At 33.8% G+C, this 22,545-nt stretch overlaps 2 protein-coding genes and 1 pseudogene across 5 annotated transcripts; all 3 read left to right on the forward strand.

Moving 5' to 3' along the window:
* Positions 1-2,833: 2,833 nt before the first annotated feature.
* On the forward strand, positions 2,834-6,793 carry LOC140826056 (UPF0496 protein At3g19330-like; annotated as a pseudogene).
* A 1,214-nt stretch (positions 6,794-8,007) lies between these two features.
* LOC140826058 (uncharacterized) lies at positions 8,008-12,285 on the forward strand. Of its 3 annotated transcripts, none has more exons than XM_073188168.1 (4): positions 8,008-8,457; positions 8,569-9,137; positions 10,062-10,184; positions 10,574-12,285. In XM_073188168.1, exons 2-4 carry the CDS (start codon positions 8,634-8,636, stop codon positions 11,882-11,884), a joined length of 1,938 nt encoding a protein of 645 aa, XP_073044269.1. In that variant the 5' UTR covers positions 8,008-8,457; positions 8,569-8,633; the 3' UTR covers positions 11,885-12,285. The 3 variants fall into 3 exon arrangements, with proteins under 3 accessions (XP_073044269.1, XP_073044270.1, XP_073044268.1); XM_073188169.1 differs by having other exon boundaries at positions 8,008-8,395; XM_073188167.1 differs by having other exon boundaries at positions 8,008-9,137.
* Positions 12,286-15,137: 2,852 nt separating this feature from the next.
* LOC140826059 (uncharacterized) lies at positions 15,138-21,754 on the forward strand. Of its 2 annotated transcripts, none has more exons than XM_073188170.1 (10): positions 15,138-15,606; positions 15,681-15,870; positions 15,976-16,109; positions 18,612-18,724; positions 19,042-19,165; positions 19,238-19,393; positions 19,658-19,813; positions 19,902-19,981; positions 20,560-20,609; positions 21,442-21,754. In XM_073188170.1, the coding sequence occupies exons 1-10, from the start codon at positions 15,214-15,216 to the stop codon at positions 21,576-21,578; spliced, it is 1,533 nt and encodes a 510-aa protein (XP_073044271.1). In that variant the 5' UTR covers positions 15,138-15,213; the 3' UTR covers positions 21,579-21,754. The 2 variants fall into 2 exon arrangements, with proteins under 2 accessions (XP_073044271.1, XP_073044272.1); XM_073188171.1 differs by having other exon boundaries at positions 15,216-15,606; positions 15,686-15,870.
* Positions 21,755-22,545: the final 791 nt, after the last annotated feature.

Below are 22,545 nucleotides of genomic sequence, written 5' to 3' on the forward strand. Positions count from 1 at the left end.
AAGATATACTTTTTATCAGTTCAAATAACAAGCTTCTAATTATATGTACCAGTGGGGCACATGTAATTCAACGATTCAAAGGCGTGCAGGTAAATAATGATATAAACAGCGACTTACACTTTTTGTTATTGTCTTCTTATATCTTACAGTCCAAAAATTTCTTTTATTTGTGAAAAATGTATATATTTTTCCATCAACAATTCTATTTAGCATTCAAAATTCTTCGCCAGGGGTATGTATCTCATAAATAATTTATATACAAATATATGTAATATTCGATCAGATTTTTAATTAATGGAGTCCAAAGACATTAGCTACTCAAGGGTTAAGTCGATGCAACATGTGGTTTGAATGGACAAGATTCAAACACATATGTGATTTTAAAAAAATAGTGGACCTATGTATGTGTGGCTAAATTTAGGCCTTTAATTCTATCATGGGGATAATGCCCCAAGGATGGAATCAACCCTACTCAAGATACCATTATAAGTACTAGCAAACTAAGGATACGCATTGCGATTGAGGTTAGAAAGAAGATGATAGATGTGTAAAATAATTATGACAATTTATCGACGTGAAGTAATTATATTATTTAATTAAACACTTTATTTTATGTATTTTTCTCTAATTAATGTTCGACAGAGTTATGGCTAAAAACTTAATTTAGTAAAAATGTATTTTTAAATTATTAAGTATAAATTAGATATTGTATAATTGTTAGCTATATTTTATTTATTTAAAACACCTTTATTTTTTTATTAATGATATGATGAAATGTAAAATGAAGATTTTACTAATTTACATAAAATCTAATTAATTGGAAATTTCATTAAATTGTCCCACTTAATTTGTTATTTTTATTTTCAATTAAAGGGATATTTATAAAGTAAATGGTGATTTTACTAGTTTATTGAAAATTTATTGATTATAAATTAAATAAATTGTTTTATTTTATTTTTTAACCTTTTTTTTTTCAATTAATGACACGATTAGTTGGAAACGATTATAATCAAATAATATTGCAATGACCAAGAATAATCAAATAACCAAATAATAATCAAATGATCTATTTATTTTTCAGTATTAAAATGACCAAGAATAATCAAATAATATTGATTCTTGATGCGGACAATTTAATTGATATAATTACAATGATTGACTGGAAAATTTATAAATTATTTTGAATTCCGAGAAACTGATATATATTCTTATGAAAATGCATAATCAAAGGTTCTACATGGCTCAAACCCTGTGACGATTGAGACTATCCATGAATTGAAAAGATGAAGATCTCAAAGCACGATGATATATGATCGATGACATCAATGACGAATGAGCTCTAGAAATAGCATGATCTTATCCTGATAAGTTTATTATTATTAGTACGTAACGTTTTTTCCTTACTAAGGTCAAGAAGAGTTGTGGTGGGTCTAAAATGAGGATGACAATAGGAAGCGTTTCCAACCAGGAACACCAACAAGAAACATGCCAATGGATTGATTGTTTGATCAATAGGGAAAAAATGCCTCCATTCTGCAAATATGGGCATATCAATATCATAAACATTATGAATCAGATTAATCTTTGTTGTGGCTAATATTTCATTAGTTCAGTTTCTTGAGTATTTGACACTGGTTGTGGATCACATTTGTACAATAACAAGCTGGTGATGTTAACAAGCAGCAAGCTACAGAATGATGAGATCATTCAATAGTTGCATCTCGTACAACTATTGAAAAACTTAATTTAATATGTCTGACGATCTCACGAATCTTTATTTTGAGACGAGTCAACCCTACTGATATTCACACTAAAAAGTAATACTCTTAGCATATTTTTTTATGGATAACCTAAATAAGATATCCGTCTCACAAATTACGACCCGTGAGACGGTCTCACACAAATTTTTGCCTTTATTTTTAGATCCCACTTTTTAATGATATTATTTATATTCATGTTTCGGATAGATAATGCTATCTATTGTAAGAGTGAGTCTCATGTGAGACCGTCTCACGGATCTTAATCTGTGAGACGGGTCAACCCTACCCATATTCACAATAAAAGTAATACTTTTAGCATAAAAAATAATACTTTTTCATTAATGACCCAAATAAGAGATCCGTCTCACAAATATGACCCGTGAGACCGTCTCACACAAGTTTTTGCCCTATTGTAAAGAATGATTTTATTGTTGGTTCCGGTACTTTGGTAAATGATTTGTATGATTTAAAATTAGCTGATATGCCTATTTACTTTGAACAAATAAGGAAACCTAAGGCTGATAAACTATATTGAGTAGGTTTTTTTGTGAGACAGTCTCATAAATCTTTATCTATGAGACGGATAAATCCTACCGATATTCACAATAAAAAGTAATACTCTTAGCATAAAAAACAATATTTTTTCATGGATGACCAAATAAAATATGTCTCAAAAAATACGATCCGTGATACTGTCTCACACAAATTTTTGACATCTATATTAACCTCTAATTGATTTGGGTAGAACTTATTTAAATTATCATTATATCCTCATTATATAATTTATTGATGAAACTTTTTTTTTCCTAAATAATCTTTGTACGTTGTAAAAAAAATTAATCATATCTTTATCTAACATCAACCCTAATATAAAAATAAGCATTCAACTTATGCGAAGGCAATTTTATAAAAGGTTTGTTTTAAAATTATTATTTTATTAATTTATCCCATATTAATGTATTGATATTTTATTTGCAAGGAAAATTTGCCATTAATTTTTTAACTAGTGTTGGATTACCAAATCCGTCAGCCTCACAAAAAATGGCTATTAATTTGTAAACTTGGAACTTAATCAATCTATTAAATGTTTATTAAACAGTAAAAAAATGGTACGGTACTCGTACCAGCCGACTCCAAAGCAGCTAGCCCTCACAGTGTGTGGTTTGCTCACCGGCGCGGCCTTCATCTCTGTCGGAACCCACCTATCGTTTGCCAACATCGGGCCTCAGCAAGCCCGAGCGCAGGCCCGCAAAGAGTTCGTCAAAGCCCGACTCAGAAAACTTCTTGAAGACTGAATCCTGGACACGTAACCGACTTACATTTTAACATTTAAATAAACTACAGATATCGGCTTTCTTATGCGTAGATCAACAATTCATATGCTGTAAACCATTACGGTGAAAAATGTCGGGACCCATTTTGATTTAAGGATGTTATAAGGTATGTTGGTTCGATTTCTTGTGTGTTGAATGTGGCAAATCGAAATCTTTTGTGGTGTTCCAGGGGTATGAATTTGTTAGGATTTCTTTTGACTTGGTTTTAGTGTTTAAGTTCACGAGCTTAGCTAAAAGTTTCAAGTTCTTAAATACCTTTCACGGCTTTTCATCGTCTGATTTTTTTAATTTTGGCTGGTGTAGGAGTATTAGTTTATAAATTTTTTACATGTTAAATACGGAAAAAAATGTGGGTTGTGATGACTGTTGTGCTGCTGTTATTCTCAAGTGAAATTATGTGGTATCAGAAAATTTGATGGAAATTGACTTGGAATCTTGTTCCGAGGACGGATCTACTAATTGGGATGAGGGATGTGACTTGGTGCGGAAGCCATTGAAAATATTTTGTTGTGGGCAAAACTTCTAGTTTTCGGAAAGTCATTTATGAATTTCAATACTTTTTTTGTGTTTGAAGCAATGGTTGCCAACTCGCCACCTTTGTTCGTCAACTGCTTTCGATCGAGAATTTCCCTCTTCAAAATGTTTTTTTTTTATCTCTAAAATGAGCATTGTTATAAGTTGGACAGACTTGGTCTCAGCTTCAGCCTCACTAGAAGTGATTTCACTCACATTGCCAATTATTGCGATCCTTGTGTCAGATATGCGGTATTATGATGTGTTGATACGGTTTCCATGTTCCTCATTCAGACATTGGATTCTAAAACTTGGTCTGCTCCATCTCCCTTAAACTTTAGCTACTTGCCCATTGATCGATGGTAATGATATTTTGCCTGTAACTTGAGTTGTTTTGCATTTAGAAGTGAACCTCTGCATAGCCTTATAGGCTGGTATCAATTTTGCTACTCTTTGGTGAAATATTTAGAATTACCTATTACCTAGTAAGTGAACTTGTATGATGGAGTGAAAATTGGTTATATTTGTTTGTGCACTAAATCTTTTGTCACTAGAACGTGGACAAGAAAACACTTTCCTGTTTGGTTACTAATATGTAATGCATTTGCTGCATTTTGATTTTGATTATGTGTTCAAAAGCAGTGATTTTATCATATTATTTTTCAGGTGTAGATGCCATTCATCAGCTCTATTAATTTGGCTATCTTGTCATATCTATCACATGGACTTCTTCTCTGTCACTTGACGTGAGGTTATAGGAAGAATATTGAGCGTTCGGGCATTAGATTTTCCTTTGTTGTGTCTGGTTATTCTGTTTGGTTGGATTACTAAATCCATCTGTTGCGCAGAAATGAATCTTCATTCTACAAGCCAACCTGCAGCAAAGGACAGAGTTCAATGCTTTCTTGTTCGAGACAACCACCGACGTCGCCACCTCCACGACTGCCTACAGAAAATAATGATATTTCATCTCCGGCTTGTCAAGGTACAGTTCTGATTTATTAAAGAAAATATAAAAGCAATATAATAGAAATCAAGTCCTGCTTGAACTGTCAGTAAATGCAGCACCGAAAGTAAAAGAAAGCTCCAATTGGGATTCTCTGTGCCTGCCCATTATTGTATATCGTTCTTTTGTATTCAGGTTGCTCTGCAGATAATACACCAACATCAAGTGTCCAACTCTCCCCCACTGTTAACCTCAGTCGAGAATACACACTTGCGATTAAAACATTTTCTTATAATGAGATTCGAAGAGTATTTGACCGCAATAGCTCTTTTGATCGATATGTTGGCATAGAACATGTGGAATACTTCGAGGAACCTCCTTTGTTGGAACAAATTCTTCGACCAAGCCACGAGCATGTTATAGAGACACTTTCACTGATTCAGCCCAACCCCCTTACTGAACTCATTACCACCTACTTTGAACACAGTGAAAATACATCTCGTTTATGCCTCCTTCTCTATCGGAGTGTACACCAAGCTCGCCTCCTCTATACCCCTATTCATAACTTCCTTGACGACCTCCCTCTCGAGTTTATTTCTAATTCCTACTCCCTCTCTCATTCCCAATTTAACTTGGGATTTAATATCTTTCTCGAATTTTACCACCTCGAAAACCCCTTCTCTCCTGATTTCTTCAACTTCAACAATATCCATCAAGGCTTCTCCGAGCTCAAAGATCAGCTCAATCAACGCCTCAAGAAGTCACAGTCGAGGGTCCATCTTATCCGTAACTGCTCTACTGGATCCGCCTTGTGTATGATTGCAGTAGGTGTTGGAGTGGCCGTATCATCTATAGTAATAGCTAGCCATGCCCTTATTGCTACTTGTTGCAGGCCCAATATGCCCTGCAATTCTTGCATCTTATGTGACTAAGAAGGAAATGGTCCACCTAGCTCAACTGGATGCTGCAGCAAAGGGAGCTTATTTCCTTCTCAATGATCTAGACACTATAGATCGTCTTGTGGATCGTTTATATACTGCTCTTGAGAATGACAAGCTAATGGTCCACATGGCACTGGAGAGAGGTGTGGACCGGTATCGGGTCCAGGAGGTGTCGAAACAGTTTTGGAGAAACCGTGCAAATATTCTGCGGCAGATAGTAGATCTCGAGGAGCATTTGTTCCTTTGTTTTGCCGCTATTAATCGGGCCAGGTCCCTTCTCTTCCATGAGATCCATCCGCAGCAAAATCATCATCCTGGCTGATTTGTCACCAAGTAAGCTGATTCCTGTTTGAGCATTAAGACTTTCATAGGATCATATCCATACAATAACTCATGCTTCTGCAGGTGTTACAAGAAACCTGACATAGTGGTTCAAGTGAAAGGAATCAAACTGAATAATCCTCTTATTTTCATGTTCGATGTTGAGCTGGAACCTTTTTAACCTATTTGTAGATCGGTATGAATCTAGAAAAATTTACCATTTTGAGCTGAAAATTCAACTCAAAAGAAAGTTATATTTTGAGCTCGATGCATTTGGTTGTCAGGCTCTAGTAAGTATGGCTCGAATTATTGTACCATCAATCAGGTTCATTGTAACTATAAATATGTATGTACAAATACTAATTATTATAGCTCGCAAGTAGCTCGTTTTTTACCTAATCAATTATTTTAGGCTTAGAGTCCAACCCCAGATATATTCAAATGAGGTTTGAGTTCAATAATATTAAATTTGAGTGCAATATTCTTCACACAGGCTCCAACAGTTTGAGTCTGCTTGATTCATTTTCACCCTATACCAACACATGGATTTGCCCACACTCGCCCATACATTTACAATGCCTTGCTCTAATGCCTTTGCTTGTTCAGGTTGGATGCTTTTCACCCGATGGAATTGTCGAGGAGGAAACAAAATCCATTGATATTGGCATCCACAGCCTGCTGCAAGAAGCTGTATGGCCTGAAGCCTTATATGGCTCTTGCTGTTTCGAATATGTGATTCATGGTTGTAATATTAAAGAAAGGAGTGGCATTTTGAGCATTTTCTCACCAATATTGGATCATAGATTTCTTATCTTGACCTTTTCTCTCCGTTGATAAATAGAAGTCAAGGTTCATGTCAGGTTTTGGAGATCCCTTTTTTTCCCCAGAAAATGGAGTGAATAATCATCTGATTGTCTTTGTTAATTTTAATCTATTCCGATGTATTACTGATTTTTCAATGGAACAAGATCTTTTACTTGTTATGCTCAATCGAGAAGCTCTCTTTGAGCTCTGAGGCGATCGTCAGGTAACTGTTGAAGGATAAATAAGTAGATGTAAATTAGTAGATAAGAAAGGGTCTTACTTGTGGGTTTTTTGCTTCAACTTCTTTAGAGATGGATAATTTTTACATGTTGCCTGTTGACTTTACAAGACAGTACATTAGGTTTTTTTTTTTTTAATTACAAAGGGACTCGACCTAAGACATAGGGGGTGGGGAGGGTGAGACCAACCAACTGGGCTAAGCCCGGTCTCAGACAGTACATTTGGTTAGAAGCTATAATATCTAATGAGTTGCCATTTATGTTCAGCCTCTTATTTTAGTGTTTTTGAAAGTGTACGATGTTTTATAAAGTTCAAATGGTATAAGTCAAATATATTAAATCAATTAACAGTTAGTTATTAGATTAATAACCTCTATAAAAACTAGTTACTCTGAACGCGTGTATACAATCTTTTTTATCATTATCGATAGACTAAAGTGAAAATTGACAAATTATGGAGAGACTAAATTGATATTTGAATGATTGAAATAAAAAAAATAAAAATAAAAGTGTGTGTTGAAATTAAAAAAAAAAACAAAAAACAAAAGTGTAATATTAGTAGCATATAAGCGTAAAACTGGAAAAAAAAGATGGTGTCCTCCTTGGCAGTTTTTATAAGTTGCTCAGCCTTAATATAATATAGAACTATAGATGTGATGAATTTAAATGTCTAACGATATTGAAATAGTCGTAAGAACATTCTTAATGTAACGTAGACTAATTTCTTGTATAACTTAGTAACTTGTGTGAATTAAACACATAACATTGACTCTGATATATATTAGAGGGGATGAAATAGGAGTAGCGAGCACTCATCGTTGTTTTTTTAAAAAAAAAATTATAGATCAAAGTTATTATTCAATTAAAATCATTAAAAATAATGCACAACCTGAATATCATCTATAATTCGCACTCTTGGCATGGAATCTTCCTGTTCCTGTGATGATATATATAATCGACGGTTATGGTTTTAGTACAAACCTAAACTGTATTCATCAATAAAACTATGAAGTTTAATTTAACATTCTTTATTTATTCCCAGACGCAGATAAGATTTAGACTAATCCAACAAAGTTAAACAAGAAAAAGACATTATGGCACTCATTTTCCGACACGTAGTCACTTTGACCTCAATACACCTCCCGCTTTGTCGGCATGTACCACGCGCTTCGTTCACAGTACTGTGAGTGCACAGGAAAATGGAGTCTTGAATCAAGAATTGTGCTCTTCTTCTTTTCCGCACCATTTCGAATAAAAACATATTCAATGATCCCCACATCCTCCTCGTTTTTAATTCCTCTCTGATATTCAATTGGTTTAATATCCATTCTAAACCACAATTCTAGCTGTAAAGATTCTGAACCCAACCCATTTCGTACCCACTGAGAATTTTATGCTGACCGGCCTTAATTTAAGTCTATCTCAATCTGCTGTCCTTTTCGTATATTAGATTATCAAAAGAAGGCTAACAATCAGACCACAGGACTCACGATGTTGATGGAAATGTAATGCCGAGGTTTTCCCATGACCAAGAATTGTAAGATCTCTTTTTCTTGGTTAATTATAATGTAATGCCGAGGTTTTCCATGACCAAAATTTGTAAGATCTCTTTTTCTTGGTTATTTGATTGTAATTCTGATTTGGGTCTTTAGTATCTTCGGATTTTGTGCTTATTTCCTCACAAGATTCAATTTTTACTTGCGGGGACAGGTAAGGACATTGAAGCCGAAAGTTTAAATCTTGATCTGCTTGTAGTTTTAAGTAAACAGTGAAAAATGCCGAGGCAAGGGCGTAGAGGTGCGATAACGGAGGGACGGCTAGTGCCCACCAAGATCCGGAAAAGGGGATGCTCATCCTCTTCATCTACATCTTCAAGAGTTCATAATTACAGATTGAATAAGCGAGCCATTGTGGTGGGAAAGAATCGAGCCGGAGTCGGTATCGGGCATGGAGGATCCAGATCCACCACGCCAGTGCCCGTATGGAGAACTACCCCTTTGAGGAGCGGCATTGAGTCTCCCAAGTATTCTCACAGTGCAAAGTCCACCCAGCCTGTATCAGCAAGAAGGCTTGCTGCCACCCTGTGGGGAATGAATGATATGCCTTCCCCGAAAATGAGTGAGAATAATTTGGAGATGATAAAGGAGCATCGGAAGACGGATGGCGTAAAGACAGTATCTAAGAGGGAAAAAATGCAGCCTGGATGGGGGTTGCACTTGGGATCACGATATTTGCCGCCACATTTGTTGGATCCGTCACACAGCCCGACAATTTCAGAGGTGGGATGCTGATACTTTGCTTTTTATACCTTAGATGTATGTTAATTTGATTTGGATGTTCGTTTCTTGAAGGTCTATATAAGTAGAAAACAAGATTGTGGCTTGTAAGGTGATATGTTCCGTTGTGATTCTTCAGATCCCTGCTCACTTCTCTTTAGGTTTTGGATCAAATTATAATTTCATTAGTGTTTCTGGATTTATTGAAAACATAGGACCTCTTTTCATTTTATAAGTTTGATTTCTGTTTAGTCTAAAGAAGGAAGAAAGAATTTTTGTTTGCGAGTGGATTGCCATAGCTTGGAGATGACTCCCGTGTTTAGCTAGGTTCGAGCTACTCCCTTATTTCCACACAATTGTGATGGTAAATTTGCTTGATGCTGTTTCAGTGATCGGTTATGTGATGTGTTCTTTTAACTGATTTTTGCATTGGATTCAAATATGAATTGTCGAGGTCTCGAGGAAACTATCGGCTGGATGTTTGCTTGATTACACAAACGTTTGGCCATCATATCGATTTTTCTGTGTGGTCATAAGATTTGTTGAGGAGCATCCTGCACACTTGTGCAATTGTTTATGTGACACTGCAATTGAAATACGATGTTGGGCTAAAACGATTTCAAAGATCTGAATTTCGCCATCACCATCAATTATATAGCTTTTGGTATGTCGAAAAACTTTTGGGTCTAAAATGTCAACTTGATTGGATTCCCATGTTTCCATGCCTCAAATGGCCTTATACCTATTTCTAGTGGGCCGAAGAAGAAATAATGCCTGTTCAGTAAGTTTATGCTCTTCAGAGGATACTGTAAATGTCAAATTTGGACATGTTGTATTTAACTTTAATTCCATGTCCTTGTTTTGTTGGTTTTATGCTCTTCAATTTACAATATTCTGTTGAAATGAATTTTCTTTCTTTCTTTTTAGAAAATTGATCGATCTGGATCGTGTAGTCATCAGAAAAGGACCCCGACAATTTCACAAAGGCTCAGGTCCATAGACCAAAATGTGGGAGCTCTTGATTCTATTAGCAATGCCAGTTTCATGGAGGTAAGGATTTTTCCTGCCTGATAATTGATATTTAGTTCGCATATGGATTGGAGGATTTGGATTTTATTAGTATTTGAAGGAAAGACTTGGAATGACTTCTTATTTTACATAATTTTGCAATCCACTCCCGTGCTTCAAAAAAAAAAAAACTAGTTGTGGTTTTATAATCCTTGCCAAATGGGTTGTCTAATTAAATCGATGGATTTGTTATTATGCATTTGAAATCCTTAACTTCCAATCCATTAATCCAAAACAATCGAATATCAAGAATTTTCGCATCTCCAGTAATAGTTATACTTTTCTTGTCCCTTTCGCTCCTGTTTATGTGGAACCCACATAAAGCTTTTGAAAATTCTATTGGAACATTCACATGTAAGGATGAATTTCAGATAGAGAATCAATCCCGAGCCCTGATTTCAAGTGGATCAGGCAGTGGTAATAGGAATGGTTTAAAGGACGCAAGTAATGCTCTGACCACTTCTAAAGAGCTCTTAAAAATCATCAACCGAATCTGGGCTCGTGCAGATCCACCTTCATCTAGCATGTCTCTAATCTCAGCCCTTCATGCTGAGCTTGAGAGAGCTCGTCTTCAAGTTAATCACTTCATCCAAGAATATCACTCTGATAAAAGAGAGGTAAACAATCTCATTAAGTATTTTGCTGAAGAAAAGGCATCATGGAAAAGTAAAGAACAGCAAGCTGTGGACGCTGCGGTTGAGTCTATTGCTGGTGAACTAAAGATAGAGCGAAAGTTAAGGAGGCGACTCGAGAGCTTGAATAAAAAGCTTGGGAAAGAATTAGCGGAGACTAAGGCATCATTCTTGAAGGCAGCTGAAGAGTTGGAAAGCGAGAAACGAGCTAGAGAAATCACAGAACAAGTGTGTGATGAATTGGCTCGGAATATTGACGAGGAGAGGGCTGAAGTAGAAATGCTAAAACGGGATTCTGTTAAATCATTTGAGTCTAAGCATCAATTGGAGGAGAAAAGTTCTGCCATTAAGAAGCTCAGGAAACAATTGGAAGGTTTCCTAGGAACAAAACGAGACAAAGAAGTTGAGAATGGGACGTATTTGAGTAAGACTAAAGCTGGTTCTCATCAGAATGAGCAAGAAGAAGGAAATGGAGTGCTAGAAGATCTTACAGAGAGTAAAGAAGACACAGGAGACAGTGATCTTCATTCTATTGAATTGAACACGGATAATAATAACAATAATAAAGGCTACAAGTGGGTTCATGGCTCTGCTGTCGATCGCGAGTCTAGGAAATTGGTAGTTAAGGATGAAATCATGATTCGAAATTCTGTCTCTGGGCATGTTGCTTGGAAGAGTGGTTCTATCCAAAGGAGTGTGTCGGATTGTGTTGAATCTGCCATTCAAGATGCGAGTGGTCCATACTTGGGTGAAGGTGTAGACAGGGCAAGATATCTACTCGACAAACAAGCTCAAAACAGAAGCCATCTTGATGATACTTACAGATACAAATCTAGCAAGGGTCTCAAAGCTCACACACTATCAAGTTCTAAGTTACCACTGGCAAGAGACTATCACAGTTTATCGGAGCAAAATGAGCAACCATGGTCTTTGCGGGATCCTTACTCTACGATTCAGGAAAAATCACGTGCCATTCAAATGACGAGTTCAAAATCAAGAATGTCAGATGCCAGAGGGGAAAGCCAGAGTGCTAGAAGATCCAAATGGTGATTTTTTCTGCTGTATTACATCTTCCGAAACTACTCAAGAATTCAAACAATTTTAAAATTCTCGAGGGTATTACATTCTTGTTCACGAAGTTGACATCTATTTGGTTCTTGAAAAACAATGGATAACTTCCATAGCTATCCATTTCTCTCCTCATGTACTCAATCTACCTCAAAACTATTAGTATTACTGCTGAATGTATGGGTCAGAAACCGTTTTGTAGGAAGTTGTGCTAATTTGAGTGTGGAAAATGGTGGTTGTACATAAGCATATATTGAAAACAAGTTGGGGTGTTTTAGTAGTTTTCTGTAATCACTTGTGAGTCTCGCTTTCTAGCCGATCATGGTCCCCATTTTTACTCGTGCGGACTCACTGAAACAACATAAAGCACAAGTTATATTTTACATCGTGATAATAACATCGAAGTAATGCTTATTTCTAACTTAGAGCAGTTCAAGAACTGAAACCCTGAGGTTGCCTCCTATGAAGACAGAATGTGTTTCTTGGTATCTGTGCTGTATATAACGCAAAAGATCCTTAGGTTTAACCTTTTCTACTTTTCCTACAATATAACCATATTTTATTATTGGATAATACCATTTTAATCCCTCTTATTTGGAATGTATCAGAAAAATTTTGAGTACGGATTTGAACATTTTTTTATCCCCGCCGTTGGTTGTCAATAAGCAAGGAAAGAACGCATATGAATGCATATGCCTAGTTTTCCAGCAAAATGGAATATTAATCTGAATATGATTATTAATTTTTTGGTTAATTACACAAATCTTGATATTGCTAAAAATTTTCATGAAAAAAGTGACATATTAACTCTTCGTGTTTTCAAATCTTGAGCACGTGTACCCTTATATATACGTGTTTTCAGATGTATATATGCCCAAATATTTAAAAACACGGGAGTTTTCAGAAATATCGGGATTTCACTGAATAATAAATGAATTTTTCCCTCAATTTGTTTTTGTCCCCATATTTTAGAATCAAATGAATTTTGGCCTTTCTTCTTTGGAATTTGTTTTGGTTTAACATCGAGGACCAAATGTGAAAATTTAATTAGTTGTGGGGCTTTTTAACACATCTCAAACAAAAAAGGACCAAACTGATTTGACCTCAAATAATAGGAACGAAGAACCAACACTCTTCTCAACTTCGTATGTTTTTTTAAAAAATTCAATGTAAATTTATTAGAACGATCCATAACAATAAAAAAATATTTTAATTTCTTTCTAATATGTACAATTTTTTTAAAAAAAACTATTCGCTTTAATTTGGATCGTAAAATATTAAAAATGATTATGTTAACATATTAAATTGAGATAATGTATCAAGCTCTATGAAGAAATGTCACAATTTTTTTTTTAAAAAAATCGCATTTTATGATATTTTTTGAGAATAAAAGTGGTCCATAAAATATTAGACATAGGAAACATCGAATTTCGATGATTACAAGATATATATATAATCTCATAAAATAAGTTTATTGGAGAGTAAAGTCAATTTTTCAGCACAAGATGACATTTAGAATTTGGACTAACAAAACAATCCAATTCACCATGTTACAACCTTTCGATATACCCAATTATTAGGTTGGTCGGGAAAGACTAAAAACTACTCTTATAAAATAAAATAAAAAATTTATTATTATTGATGGAATTGGTCTGCTTAACTTGAACAATAGATTAAATGTAATGTTTCAATCATTGTCTATTTTCATGATAAAAATTAATACAATAAAAATAAAGAATCCCTACATTTGAAAGTGGCCCCATTTTTGCTATAGGCGTATTTGTAATATTTAGGAAGAAAAAAAAAACTTTAAGGGAGCTATTGACGTTATTTAATGTGTCTCCACACACTGTAAATTTTATGTTAATAACTTTCTTTTGAGCATCATGAGCTTTGTTCTTACAATGAAATCCTCATTAATTTCTAGTTTGGATGCGTTGTACGCAACATTATGTGTAATCAACATGATCCAACGGTTCTATTGTGTACAATATCGTGTTGTATATTGTAGATTATCAAAACGAATTACTTACACCTGCATTACATTTAACAAACATATGTGGATGTATTTGGGGAGGAGAAGAGAAATTTAGTTAATTTTCAGCAATAAATCAATATTTGAAAGAATTGTTTCATAATTTTTTTTTTTAATTTTTAAAAACGATCGTAAGGACACCAATACGCATACAACATGATAATATTGGGAAAAGTATTTAACCTCATTGGCTGAGAGACCATTTCATTCATTTGCCATATTCATCATTGACAAGTAAGATAGACTATCTTTAGCTGTGTGAAAATTCAAATTAATGATAACGTTACAATCCAATATATAAATAAATAGGAAATACAAGCATCACATTTAAATATTTGTATTTTTTTTAGGGAAAATAGTTGTATTTGAAGTATCCTTGTTTTTAATTAACATACACATATAGGTTTTTTTTTTTTTTTGGCTTCTTCCCCAACAAACCCCACCCCCTCTGTCAAAATTTATAGATCGTTGTAACGTATAATTCAAATATTTTTAAATTATATAATTCATTTATCACAGTTCGATCGTTTTCTTAGAAGATGTAAATTATTGCATCCTAACAATCTTCATTTTAATAATTGCATTTATTACAATCCATGATAATCAAACTCATGACATTGACTCTGATACTAATTGTAGATCGAGCGTTTATAACTTCATTAAAAACAATAGTCAACGATAATATATAGAGTAATTTCAATATTTAAAATAACACTACTGCTCAAACTTCATATATTTCGATTGTTCTTCTAACATAGACAATTATTGTACATCAAAAAATAGTAAACCTTAATAATTATTAAATGAGGTTTATATTTCCGACTGTCTATTTGAAGAACAATTTAGTTTTTTATAATAACGCGTCGGTCGATCTTTCGTTTTTTTTTCTTTTAATATATTTTATTCATAGCGCTGATACGATTTTTGATATTGTTGGTATAATATCGAATATTGTTGACATAACTTTTATTATAGTTAATGTGATTGATGTCATGTCAACACATAAAAAAAAAATTGAAAGTACAAAAGAAAAACCCAAAACTTAGAGAATGTTTATGACAATTTTTGTAACTTTTCCTAATTATTTAGACAAAATATTTCCTTTTTCCAAAAAGAAATCGCCCTTTCAATCCACCAATCCGATTCCACACTACCGACAAGTCAACTTTTCAAAGCTACCAAGGACTAACTTTTGAGTTGTAGACTTCTCAAAAACACACTTTTCCCCACATTAAAACACGAAGGCCTGCCCAGGCAAAATCCTCCATCCAGACAGATGCAAGAACCAAAGACATTCACTCTACTGTTCTTCACATGTTCACTCTCCATTCTGATCTTTTCACCTTCTTCCGCCATAGCCAATCTCAAACATGGCTTCCCTTCTTCAATCATCCAGCCAGAACACCTCAATCTCGCCACCGAAACCACTAATCTTTATACAGAGAAGTTCTACTCCCAAATACTCGATCACTTCAACTACAATCCTCATAGCTACCAGACCTTCCAGCAAAGGTATTTGATCAATGAAAAGCACTGGGGTGGAGCTAAGAACAACTCTCCCATCTTCGTTTACACCGGAAACGAAGGCGACATCGAATGGTTCGCTCAGAACACCGGTTTCATGTTCGAAATTGCTCCACGTTTCCGAGCACTCTTGGTTTTCATTGAGGTAAAAAAATCAAGAATTTTTCCTGGTTCCGAACGGTGACATATATATATTCATGCATAATTCCATGTTTTCAGCACAGATTTTATGGGAAATCCATGCCTTATGGGGGGAGTAAAGAAACAGCGTATTCGAATTCGACAACGCTCGGCTATCTATCCTCAACACAGGCATTGGCAGATTATGCAACCCTGATTATTGATCTGAAGAAGAATTTGACAGCAACCGACTCTCCTGTGGTGGTGTTCGGGGGTTCCTATGGCGGAAGTATGACACTTATCTTGAATTCTTAGTTGATCTGTTTTCGGGATTTGGAAACTACACATGGGCGTTGTTAAATTAATTGAATAATTCTTTGTGATTTTTTGGCAGTGTTGGCAGCATGGTTTAGACTGAAATATCCTCATGTTGCTATCGGGGCATTGTCATCTTCGGCACCAATCCTCAACTTTGATAATATCACCTCTGCTTTTAGTTTCAACGATATCATCACTCAAGACTTTAGGGTAAGGCTCTCTAATTCCTTTTAATTCAAAGACTTCACGTTGCATTGTTTATTATTTCCATTCTGTTACACTAGGAGTATTCTATGTGCATTTTATACAAAATTTGGCACGAACATCTTAATTCAAAAAAAAATATTGAATGATCTGACATTTTTTTAAATTCAAATGTTCGTGCGATAATTTTCTATAAAAAAAAAAAATCAGAACTAACACTCTTGATGTAATACAGAATGACCATATTATATGATATGCATGAGTATTTAATGGCTACATAAAATATATAACAAATGACTTTTCAAATTGTTTTTAGGTCAGTCAAATTTTGGTTTCAGATAAGTTGGTTTCTTTTATGTATTTAGGTTTTTTCCGCTAAAAAATAATATGATATCATATGCTAGAAAAAGACTAAAACTACACAAGAAAACAACTTATTACACTAATATGGAACTTTTGATGATTTTGAGGGTCAAAAGGCTAAAAATTGGTCGATACAGACGACCGATGTTGCATTTTTTTTTTTTTGAAATGTGATGAAATAGCAGGCTGCAGAGTCTTCAACCCAAGATGAGGGGCGTAACGAGCCAAGTCCCCCCAAAAGTAATTGATTCCTACTGAATAAGTTTAAATTATTTTTTCGGATTTCGTGAGTGTTAATATTTTATTAATATTATATTATATAATAACTTTATATATTTCAATTATTTAAAATATTTATTTTCAAACAATAGATTAAATAGCTCACGGAATATACGTCGAAATATTTCCACCTAAATTCGAACTTGCACTCAAATTCAAATCGAACTCGAGAAAAAAAAATTATCCAAGCTTCTAATCAAATTCAAACTCGAATAAAACTAATTTCGGGTTCACACTAGGGGTGCAAACGAACCGAATCGGACCGAATAATGCTAAAAATTTTCGGCTCGAGTTCGGCTCGAATCTAGTGTGTTCGAGTTCGAGCTCGATTCGAAGTTCGAAATTTTCAGATATTTGGGCTCGAGCTCGGCTCGAAATGAAGTTCGAGTTCGGCTCGAAATATTCGAATATATTCGTGAACTATTCGAATTATTGCTCGAATATTAAGGTTTGAAAGCTCGAAAATACTCGAAATGTATATATATTTATTATATAATTATATTATATTAATAAAATATTAAGGCTCGCGAACTATTCGCGAACTATCGAACAAAATAATATGGGCTCGAGTTCGGCTCGAAAAAAAGTTCGAACATGTTCGAGTTCGGCTCGAGTTCGATAAGTTCGAATACGAATCGAATATTTATCGAGCAAGCTCGAAAAGCTCGCGAACATATTCGGTTCGTTTGCACCCCTAGTTCACACAATACACAGTACCTTAAAAAATTGTATTAAGAGGATATTTGAGCATATATATATATATGTATATGTATATGTATATATATATATATACATGTATATAATATATACGAATTAATTAATTTAATTTAATGTTAAATTAATGTTAAATAATTCGTATATATATATATATATATATATATATGATTGAATGAGCATATATATATATATATATGCTCATTCAATCATAAAAGATACATCGCACATATATATATATATATATATAATTATGATTGAATGAGCATATATATATATATATATATATATATATGCTCATTCAATCATAAAAGATACATCCCATGTGCGTTTTAGACAATTTGAGCGGTACTGGTCATTAGGTCAAAAATGTCATATTCAAGATTGAAAGCAACCTTTGTTGAGTATCCAATGGTTCTAAATGCATTGCATGAAACGATAAAATTAAGTGGATCCTCGGGGACCATATATGGAAACGGATTTGAACCATTGTTAATCCATCGCAAAGCATTATTAAATACAGATTACCCATGAGTATTTTTGTCCTGATAAAATAAAATATATCGTCACAAAATAAAATAAATTATGGATATTTCCCAACCTGAGTATTTTTTTGTCCTGATAAAATTTTACATCAAATTTTTTTTTTTATTGAGCTCTTAATTTGGAATCGTTCGGAAGCAAGCTTTTATTTGGCAAAAAGGACTCTATTGTCATTGAATTTTTGAATTGTTGTTTTCACATAAAATGCAAGACAACTTCATTCATTTATGGTTACTTTTTTTGACAAATTTTCTCTTTCAATTGAGCCTGTTGTTTTTCATCCCTCTGGCTTTCGAAGAGCTGTCTTAGTGTTCAATAATGTATGGAGGTGTCCAAAAATAATTGATATCTGGGAGTCAGGGGCAGCTCTAGAGTCAAAATTTCGTGTTAGAGAACAAAACTAAATGAAATGTTTATCAAACCGCACTTACTAAATAATCTCAAACACTTGGGTAACTTAGGAAGATAGGTTTTGAAATCAGTCCTGTAAATTAGTTCATAAAAACCGAATTTTGGTTTTCTGCCAAAATTCGGTTTTAGTACAATATTTAGGTTCTTTTATACATGTAATCCGATTTCTGACGGAGTACTTCTGTGACATCATAATAGAGTGAGAGTGAGAATTGTTACAAAGTGATCAAAGGATCATGGCAAGAAATCCAAGACACGGCAACAAAACCAGGCGGGTTGGAAACACTCCGAAAGTCATTCAGAATATGCAAGTAAGAACACTAATAACAATCATATGTTCTATTTCAGTACGAAATCCTTTGCTCCATTCACACACACACACACACACACACACACACACACACACACATATATATATATATATATATATATATATATATATATATTTTACTTCACAAATATACATGGATATAATCATGTGTAAGATATATTCGTGGAACAACAAAAATTAAGCCTCAATTATACTATATACATTTGCGAATTGGAGCATAGGAATTAAATTTCATTTTGGTAATTAAGTTTCACGAAGATCACTTAATTAACAATCATATGCTTTTGTTCCCCACAGAAATTATATATCTGCAGGATCTCTGGAAAGCTGGATCGGTACAGCTCTCACTTACACAGCAATGACGGATTATCCCACGCCCACCAATTTCCTCAATCCACTGCCTGCTTATCCAGTCAAACAGGTAAACATTTACACACACACATATATTTATAATGAGGAAGAAATTGTCAATTTAATGGTAGATTAATTGCAGATGTGCAAAGCGATTGATGATCCTAGACTGGGGAACAACACGTTTGAGAAAGTATATGCTGCGGTGAATATCTACTACAATTACACTGGTAATGCCACGTGTTTCGACCTGAACGATGATTCGGATCCCCACGGGCTCGGCGGTTGGACATGGCAGGTAGAGGCGTATATTCTGTCTCGTGGAATTTTTTCATGATACACCAGCAGCGACATTATTTTCTTTATGACACGAACACGACACCAGTTGGATTTTATGATCCTCATATAATTTTTTTTTATAAATTTAATAATCCTTTCTTACAAAAACTAAAATGTTGGAAACCTTTACATAGATTGATCTTTCCCGTGGTTGGATATTTTCCTTCCTTAGTGGGTTTAAATTAACTTTAAAAAATATGCACATCGTCTTGTTGAACTCCAGGCATGTACAGAGATGATTTTGCTAACAGATGGGAACAAGGAAGATAGTATATTTCCAGCCTCAAATTACAGCTACATCGATCTACTCGAATACTGCAAATATAAGTACGATATCGATCCCAGGCCGGATTGGGTTCCCATCGAATTCGGAGGCCACGTGAGTATCCTGGCCAAACTTAACGAAAAAAATTTGTTTTGTTTGTTTCTTTGTTTTCTAACTTATGCGGTGCATCGATATCCTATAGCATATTCACAGAGTTCTGAAGCGATTCGGAAGCAATATCATATTCTTTAATGGACTTAGGGATCCATGGAGTGGTGGCGGGTAATTTTGTTTCTCTCTTGCACTCTACTTGTGCATACATGTGCTCTAGGCTGGCTACTTATTTTAATCGTTGTATGTATTGTATTATAGGGTGATATTTTGAAAAACACAAAAACTTATATAAGACTGCATGATCAACTTCGTGATGTGGAGTTTCGACTCGATCCAATTCACAAAAAGTATTAATTTTAATGTTCAAAGTATTATTATTATTGCAAAAGTATGATTTTTTATGTCCAAAGTATTAATTTCATTATAAAAGTATAAGTTTTTTTTTCATTTATGTTCAAAAGAAATTTTGTGTATTACATGTTAATTTGAGTGAAAGTTATGAATTTTTATGTAAAAAAATTACTTTGCACTGCAAGTATAGACATAGTCGACCCATCTCCTAGATAGACTGTTGCATACTAGACCTGCTCGTCCTCATTCATGTCTTTTTAGTGAGACAGAGGTCATTTTTTTTTTAAAAAAAAAAGTTATAGATGGATCGTTGGTTATTTTTTTTTTCTTAGATTAGAACTTCATGCATTAAATGAAATAAAGTAAATATATAAATCCATCTCCTCTAATGGCAGGGTGTTGAAGGATATATCTAAGACTATAGTAGCTATCGTAGAGAAAAAAGGTTAGTATACTTACACTTATACAAGGTTTCGAATTTTAATTATGATTCTCAAATTTTGGTTTATTTACCTTTTCCGTCTTATTTACCGAATGGCCATCCAACTTATCATTTTTAGAAATTAACAGAATGAGGATCAAATTGGTTTAGTCCAAACCAATAGGGACCAAAACAGCTTTGATCCCAAACAATGGAGACGAAAACCTATGATTTTGGCCGAGAACGAACGTGTTCCTTTTTCCTTAGTTTTTAACTACGAATTAACGTCAGGAAAGCATCATAAATAAGAGAGACCAAGATAGAACAATAACAATGAAAAAAGTAATCAAATTTTTCATTTAATTTAGTGTGCGCGCGAGTCCATGTATCTTTGGGTACATGTTTGTTTTATGATAAATGATGTTTCATTTAGAAACATAATTCATAAAATTTTAAGAAATCATTATTTTTTAATATATTTGGCTAGCAGGTTAATGCTTGGAAATAGCCGATTTTTAGTCATCTGCGTCGTAATGTTTTCTGTTTTGATAATCTAACTTGTCAACGTTCTGTTTTAGTTTTATAACTTTGTCTTTTCTTGACTTTCATATTTCGTTTATATACTGACGTGATACTGGAAAATACTGATGTAGAACTTGAAAACACGGATGTGACGTCGTAAAAATTGATTATGTGTCTGACATGTCACGTCAGTACTTTGTTGAAATAGGACCAAAAACCAAAGTTATAGGATTACAATACAACATTTGAAAAATTAGAATACCAAAAAATTGATTCTTTTAATTGATTGGGTGCTATCATTGAGTTGATGTCGATATATATGATAATTGGTTAGGTGCGCATCATGTGGACCTGAGATTCTCTTCGAGTGAAGATCCAGAGTGGCTGAAACATGTGAGGAAAAGAGAAGTCAATATAATATCAAAGTGGATCTCTCAGTATTATCACACTCTGGCTGATCTTTCTTCTTAATCAATGCGTTTGTATTACTTAATTGTGTACACGTACACACCAAATCAACTTCAATCTGAATCCTTGAGGAACCTCACGAAAATTGGCCGGCTTCAATTAGACACTGAATAATTCTTCCGAGCTGAGGTAATTGTATGGATAAGTGGTGTTTATCGTTTAGTCGGGTTTTAATCTAACTTCGATTCGAAATAATTATAAGTACTATTTATGTTGAATTAATTGTTATATATATTAGAACATAAGAGAACTTATTTTTTTGTTTTTTTATTATTTTTTTTCAATTATTTTCTCAAAATTGAATTCGATTCTTGTACTTTTCAATTTTTTTTTAAAAAAAATTTGCTTTTATTTTACAATTTTAGTTATTTTTCTACTGAAATTTATATGAAGAAAAGACGCGTTGACACCAAATTAGGGGGAAAATTTTAAATTTTAAATAAAAATGTAGACTAAAGCCGAAATTTGATAATATAAATAAAAAAAATTGTGAGAGACAAAAATAAAGATCGAAATTGCAATTTCTCATTGAATATATTGATATGACTTTATTTAATTATACCAAATATAATTTCAAAATTGTGTAAATGGGTAATATTTAAATATAATAGAAGACATAATCAAGAATATTTGCATTAGTTTGAGGAAATGTGTATGTAATAATATTTAGAGTGAATCTCATGTGAGACCGTCTCACGGATCATAATCTGTGAGACGGGTCAACCCTACCCATATTCACAATAAAAAGTAATACTCTTAGCATAAAAAGTAATATTTTTCATGGATGACCCAAATAAGAGATCCATCTCACAAATACGACCCGTAAGACCGTCTCACACAAATTTTTGCCTAATATTTATCGGCTTTCAATAAATATTTGTCCATTAATCTTCTTTGGTCCTCTGCTGGGCTAAAATGACTCTCCCACCCTTCAGCCATATTTTATTTTTATAATATAAATATATAGCCA

The sequence above is a fragment of the Primulina eburnea genome, chromosome 3 (assembly GCF_022965805.1).
Source record: "Primulina eburnea isolate SZY01 chromosome 3, ASM2296580v1, whole genome shotgun sequence".
Classification (NCBI taxonomy): domain Eukaryota; kingdom Viridiplantae; phylum Streptophyta; class Magnoliopsida; order Lamiales; family Gesneriaceae; genus Primulina; species Primulina eburnea.

Bases quoted from the DNA above. Each gene is read 5' to 3' on its own strand.
- LOC140826059 (XM_073188170.1), top strand. From the start codon at position 15,214: ATGCAAGAACCAAAGACATTCACTCTACTGTTCTTCACATGTTCACTC. The intron at 15,871-15,975 runs GTATGACACTTA...ATTTTTTGGCAG, and splicing joins CGGGGGTTCCTATGGCGGAA to TGTTGGCAGCATGGTTTAGA. The intron at 19,394-19,657 runs GTAGAGGCGTAT...GTTGAACTCCAG, and splicing joins TCGGCGGTTGGACATGGCAG to GCATGTACAGAGATGATTTT.
- LOC140826058 (XM_073188167.1), top strand. From the start codon at position 8,634: ATGCCGAGGCAAGGGCGTAGAGGTGCGATAACGGAGGGACGGCTAGTG. The intron at 9,138-10,061 runs GTGGGATGCTGA...CTTTCTTTTTAG, and splicing joins ACAGCCCGACAATTTCAGAG to AAAATTGATCGATCTGGATC. The intron at 10,185-10,573 runs GTAAGGATTTTT...GATGAATTTCAG, and splicing joins GCAATGCCAGTTTCATGGAG to ATAGAGAATCAATCCCGAGC.